Source organism: Poecilia reticulata, unplaced genomic scaffold (genome assembly GCF_000633615.1).
Source record: "Poecilia reticulata strain Guanapo unplaced genomic scaffold, Guppy_female_1.0+MT scaffold_207, whole genome shotgun sequence".
Taxonomy (NCBI): domain Eukaryota; kingdom Metazoa; phylum Chordata; class Actinopteri; order Cyprinodontiformes; family Poeciliidae; genus Poecilia; species Poecilia reticulata.
The window spans coordinates 302,639-309,438 of NW_007615021.1; the positions used below are offsets into that span (position 1 = coordinate 302,639).

At 40.7% G+C, this 6,800-nt stretch overlaps 1 protein-coding gene across 1 annotated transcript in view; it reads right to left on the minus strand.

Annotated features, from left to right (window-relative positions):
* Positions 1-1,716, minus strand: part of cnot11 (CCR4-NOT transcription complex, subunit 11) — a 6,766-nt gene extending 5,050 nt beyond the window's left edge. The window contains exon 1 of the mRNA XM_008402265.2: positions 766-1,716. Coding sequence (XP_008400487.1) covers positions 766-1,084 — 319 coding nt within the window. The 5' untranslated portion in view covers positions 1,085-1,716. The remainder of the gene's footprint in view (positions 1-765) is intronic.
* Positions 1,717-6,800: the final 5,084 nt, after the last annotated feature.

Below are 6,800 nucleotides of genomic sequence, written 5' to 3' on the forward strand. Positions count from 1 at the left end.
TTATTTTCTTTCCTAGAAAAAAATCGATATTCACCCGCAAGTATCGTAACATCCAACTCACTTTGCTCACTCACAGCTTGCTTCGCCGGGAGAGTGATTGTCATCAGGCTTAGAGTGATTCCTTCTGATGTTAAGTGTCAAGGTTAAAAAGGTTTCAGACTATTCAGAGCAGGGTACTTGGTGCACTTTATTTACTTTACAAATGCATGTAAGCTACAGTTTGTACTGTTTCAATTAAAAGAAACATGTTTTCTCACCACTTCTTTGATTCATTTTGTCCAGCTGYCRACTTTAAGTCTGTGTCCACGTCCAACCAGAGCCAGGTATTGTGTAGTTGGTRCTTTTAATCAGTTTTCAGTTAAATTAATTTAATCCAACTTTATAACAGTCACAAAATGTCACCAAAATCACTCTGTCCCTCTGAAATCTTTCAGAAAATCGCAAAAGTGTATTGAATTGTATCGTTTGCCGAATATCGCAATATATATTGTATCTGAGCAGAATATCGTGTATATGTGAGATTATTGCATCACTACAGCCCTAAATATTACCACAATAAAGTTGTAATATTATGAGTTTATTCTAGTATTATTTCGACACTATTAAGGCATGACTTAATTCTCGTAACTTGGACTTTATTCTCGTCATTTRTTTGTTTCATTTCCTTACGTTCAAAGTCCCTCTTGAGTAAACCCCCCAACCCCTACCACCCTAAAAAAAAAAAAAAAACTAAAAGAAATAAATGAATCACGCCGGGAGTCCTACCTGACAGCACCTTCTCCTGCTGCTCCTCTCCCGGCGCGGGGTTCAGCAGGTGGGCGAACACAGCCGCGAACGGGTTGGCAGCCAGCGGCTCGGTCCTGTACATCTCCCAGAGCAGGTAGAGGGCGGTGAGCCGCTGCGGGGAGCTTGGTAGCAGGTCGGGCTGCTGGAGTAGCATGACCAACACCGAGCCTACCCTGAAGTGCTCTGCCTTCCCGAAGTAATGGTGGAAGTGAGTAGAGAGGTTCTCGAAGGTGTTGGAGCAAGCCTCCTCCGAGATGATGCTCAGCAGGTTGGACAGTTCCTTCGGAGCGAGAGTCATTATGGTGGTCTGCTTACCCGTTTTTGTTCTGCTTTAGCGTTAGCTCCTTTTTTAAAAAACAAAAAAAACAAAAAACAAAAAAACGACGTATTTCTAAATGAATGAAGATACAATAGTATCTTGGTCGAGAAACGTTAATTCATGTTTGAGCACGTCCGGAAAACACCATAATAAAAATATTGACTCGGCATTAGCATCCTGAGCTCTGCTAGCAATAACTTGCCATAGTTTACATGGTAATGCTAACTAAAAACAAACAGAGAGGTCAATCAAAAAGTTAACATTCCCACCCAAAAAAAACACTATGAACGACTCTGTGACTACAACTTGTCGTATAAAACCAATAATGCCTCACTGAATCGGACATGTGAGTCAAAAAAAGCGTCTGACGGCCTTAAAATTTGGTTCCTGGAGAACCTAGCCGTTTAAATTTGAGATAGGACACTTCCGTCGAGTTGCATCATGGGACATGTAGTTTCATTATAAGTAGTTTCACTTTTATTTTCAAATGAAAATTAGGTTGTAAGTACCACTTTCATCAGGCGCATTAGGTGAAGAAATGCAACTAGTTATGGTTTATAAAAACTATTCAATTTAAACCACCATTAAGAAAGCGGGAACCCCAGACTCCCTTCGCTTTGTTCGCTAATGTCAGTTTACCCAGCGGCCCTTGCGACGCAATTTCCTCTTTTTGTCCTGTCAAAATAAGATCTGTAAAACTAGAAGATGAGTATCCCGTGGTGTACGTTTTGACACTAACAAATATACATTAATAAAAAAAAATTGGTAGGAGTTCCACAATAGGACTTTACAAATAAAAAAAAATAAAAATTACATATCAGAAGCTTGATTTGTTGTGAGTGCCGCGCGGCTCGGCAAAGGCTTCACCTAAAATGGAAACAGGGATTCAGAGATGAAAGTTGTTGCCAAGTTCTTCCTGTGATGCTCGAAACCTGAAAGCTCGCAGCTTTTTTCTGGACTGACTGATTCCATAGCCACACACACAGGCAGGCTGTTTTTCTACACATGACTGGCTGCGACGCCCATGTGCTGCTGATGTCACCGGAGCGCTCATGAGTGAGATGAAAAAGAAAATCAGGTTTTTTTTCATGTACTTGCAAATGGCAAAAAAAAAAAAAAAAGTGGGGGGGGCAGGGGAGAGGTTAAAGCAACGTCTGCAATGCAGCAGGTAAGGGGAAGAAACACAACTTTAGCTAATTATTGCACAGTCTCCTGAAGGATTGGATGTTGAGTCATCTAAATCCAAACCTACAATCAATTATAGTGAACCAGATCAATTTAAAACTCAACTCAACCTTTGGATCCTTAACTCATGGAGTGAAGCACTATCCAAGCTAGCGTGTGCTAACCGACAACACACTGTAAGAAGGTGGTCGAGCAGCTAACTGTTCCCTACACAGACGTACCCAGCCGAATAGCTCCGGTCATCTCATCTAACAGAACTCTGTTCACTGTTGGTTGTGTTCTGGGCAGAGATGAATAGCTGTTTGACACGGAGCAGGCCTTTGTGTACACGTTAGCTAAATCCACTTATGTTTTGAACAGTTCAAAGTTCATCCCACTGAGTATTTCAATCACTGACGGTTCACTAAGGTGAGCTTGACTCCCTCAAGGTTATTCTCGTTTCCATTCTTACCATTAAGTAACATAAAATAACCTCAAATCTAAAATGTCCTGTTTATGTWGCTAATGGCAACTAAGCTAAATATAGCTAAAGGCTACAGTATTCAAAACAGATTTTTCCTGCTCATGAAGTCAGCCGTTTCCAGCGTCTGTAATATCCGACACAGAAAAACAAATGAGACAAAATGGCTACAATATAGCAACTAAAACAAATAATGTTTTAGTTGCTAAAACATTATTAGTTGCTAATAATGTTAGTTGCTAATTAGTTGCTAATAAAACATTATTAGATGATGCAATGAATAAAGAAATTAAAAAAATATGTGATATGAGACATTTTAAACCATTAAAACGTTGTTTTAATGGTTTAAAATGTTTAAACAGCATTTAAAGTGTACAGATCAGCATTTCATGAAAAAGTGCCTACAGTAGAAATTTAAATGTTCCAGTGTTCAGTGCAAATCTGATAGAGGTAGACTATTTCAGCCTGGGATATGCGCTAAGAAGGTTCTGTAAAATTTATATTTTGTGTATATTTTATTCACATTTTGTGCTTTATCAGTAGGACCTGTTTTGTCCCTATTCTCAAGAATGACTGTTTGGGTTGTCACTTTTTATCATCTTAAACAGCTTTTCTCTAACCACATCATCATGGACCTTACCACAGTGGCCGCATTTCATTGGCCAATGCCCATTTTATGTCACAGCGCAGCTATCACGTGCCTTACCGTCTCACAAACTCATACTAATATACATTGTGGACTACCAGACCGACAGAAAGTTTTTGCGTCAGGACTCGAAAAACATTGGTTCACCGTCAGTGGGGTATCTGAACAGGCGATGTCAGGTATCCTGATCGTGTTTGTGGAACTAAAATTCAGATTTYCAAAATCTGAAACGGAATGCCTTGCTTGGATCAAAGCTTGTGCACGACCGCATTTGCAGCTCAACCGTCGTAGGATCAATAAGAACAAAGTGTCTGCTGGTGTAAGTATTATTGCTTTGCTTTCTTTGTGTTTAGTGAATGAAAAAAATAAAGTCAATAATAAACACATCCATTATGAAAACCTTTTAGCCAAGTACAGCATAATAGCAGTACCGATACAACTTCTACATCCTGAAGCCTGTCTGTTACAGCCTTACGTTAGCTGAACAGATCAATATGCAATGTGTACCGTATCTGACATACATTAAAGATTTTATTTCACCTGAAAAGGCTTTTTACTAAACTGTAATCGTGTTAGCCACGCTAATCGTGTTAGCCCCTGAGTACAGTGTATCAGGCTTAGGCACATACGAACATTTGCCAACAGAAATCACCCTCAAAACCATGAATGTCCAACTTACCCAGCCTTGCAAGAACATTAGCCATCAGTGATCTTGTCCACAGCTATATTTATGCTGTGGGTGTGAGAATCTGCTGTTTTTCTCATCGACCAGTAGCATTTAGCTGTGACGCGCACAATGTTAGAGGCATCGCGTGGCTAAAACATCTTGATGTCGTCCAAAAAAGATGATGACAGGAACTTGTTGGTTCTCTTGTCCATTGTCGTGGCTGATATTTTGTGAAAATCCGGCAGAAATGCTAAACTAATCGACTCAGAAATACTCTGCAGAGAACRAAAAATGCCATGTTTAGACATTGGAGCTRAGCTGTTAATGTGAGACATGAAGTCACGTGGGACTTTTGAGGGGCGTTTCTGGGCGAAGCTTGGTAAGGTCCATTGCTACAGAGAARTTGAAAGATGTCTTGGCAGAGTTTTCTTTCCATCGCATCAAAAAAGACAAAATCTATGTCCTTTATCACTTCCCAGAGTTTTGGAGCAAGCTTTTTCTGGACATGTACGGTGTGCTTCATTTTGTAAGCGGCATATCTGGATCTACGACTAGACTTATAAATCAGCCTCCAAAGAATTTTTTCTACCATATCTCTTCTTTCCTCTTCAGTTCCACGTTTGAAACACATCCTGTTTACATCCCTCAAAAATTGTTCAGGATCCATGGCTACCTGAGTATAATCCTCACTCAGGCAGTTTTCATCCGCGTACAAGTCCTTATTAGGAAAAAGAGTCGGTAACACTTTATTTGAAGGGGTGTGAACTGTGACTGACATGACACTGTTAAAAACATGACATACCACCTGTCATGAACAAAGAAGTCTTTATGAATGTTTATTACAGCTGTCATGAAGTGTCATTTGGTAAATAATGACACTTTTAATACAAAGTTGCATTGAAAGTCCATTAAAAATGCCAACTTAACATTAAATTGTCATTATTTACAAAATCATGCAAAGCCCCACCATCATGTAGCCTAGCATGTATGGAAAAAAACTTATTAGCATCTCATTTTTTGCACGTTTTTAATGTTGCTCTGGTGCAAGGGGAAACTCTATTTATGACATAGTGATATAAATCATTTGGTGTGAAGTCAGGCAAAGTCAATAATTTGATTTCCTGATGAATGTTTGTTACATTCATCAGGCGTGAGGAAGTATGGGTCAGTTTGGAAGCCAGCTATTTCCAACTATTGTAAATACCACCGTCTATGAGCCCCAATCAGGTTTGCTACGTTCACAGACAGGTTATCTCCACTCGAACAAAAAGAAGCCATGAATAAATTGGTAAAAACAACTTGGGAAAAATAACTTAAGTCTCTCTGTTCAATACTCCTGTCCTTCTCTTCCAACGTTCATCATGGCGCCTCGAATGATTAAGTGACACAGTTGGAAAGGGTTAATAGTTTGAGTCACACAGAACTGATCTGACCGTTTCCATAGCAACAGTCAGAAGCAAGAAATTCCCCCAGAACTACAGCTCATTGTAGCTATGACCTCTTCTATGACATAGGTCTATGACATAGATCTATGTCATAGATCAAAGAATGTCTGAGGTTATGAATGCTTGCATCTCAAAACATCAGGTATTATACAAGCAACTCGTTGACGATAGTATTGTTTTACAAGGATTTTTAGGATGGAAGGAACTTTAATCAGCATGTTTTTTCCCTTGAGTTTTGGTGTTGGGTATGCAATTACAGCAGGAGTTAAGAAAGTTATGAATAAACTTCTTCCCAACATCACTTTTGAAAGAAGTAGCTGTCAGGACCAGGGCACTGACTCCGAATATGATGTATTCGACGACTATCTTTTCAATCCTTCCCCGGCTGGGGAGGGGGTTTCCCTTTGGAAAAAGCGTAGTTCTCCGTCGTACCTGGAGCGTGCTGACTCGGAGTACGACGTTATTGACGCACATCTTTTCAAGCCCTCCCCGGCTGGGGGGGGCATTTTCCATCAGAAAAAATGTAGCTGTCCGTCGTACCTGGAGTGCACTGACTCAGAGTACGACGTTTTTGACGCATACCTTTTCAAGCCTTCCCCAGCTGGGAAGGTCGAGACCCTGGAAAAGACGGCTAAAGCAGGGAACGATTTCTCCAATCGTTCCCCAGCCGAGGAACAAACTACCTCGACGATTGGAGAAAAAGCGGCATCTGAAGACAGGAGCGTAGAAGAGAGGCCTGTTCTTGAGGAAGCTAGCCATGACCTCAAGGAACACACTTCTCTGGCTGGAGAATTTGGTTGTGAGAAGATGATGACGGTTGAGCCTAAAAAAATTCTGAAAGTTGCCTCAGAAAACAGATCTGGGCAAGAAAAAGTCTGCTCTGAGCGTTCACAGCCAGTTGTCACGTGGGGAGGAGTTCATTTTCATGAAAAGGATGAAGACTCAACTTCATCCTTTTCAGCAGCATTTCAAGACAGTCAAGAGAGATGTTGCCAAAAACCTGGAACTTTTTGTTGTTGGCCATTTTGACCGACTGTCACATCTGCTACGCAGTCGTTCCCAGAACAGAACCAGCCTTCTTAATCAGGCTGTTGAGCCTTTTCAGAACCCTGGCTCTGATGCTGCTGCTCCAACAGATGACGGCAGAAGAGATGACGCTCTCACCAACTTTGCTTTGCGTCTGGCAGCTGAAGGAGGAACAGCTTATCCTGCTCTCTCCCGTCCTTACTGATAACTTTGCTTGTGAATTATTTTTAAAGTCACAATTTTTATGGTTTTATTCACATTATCGA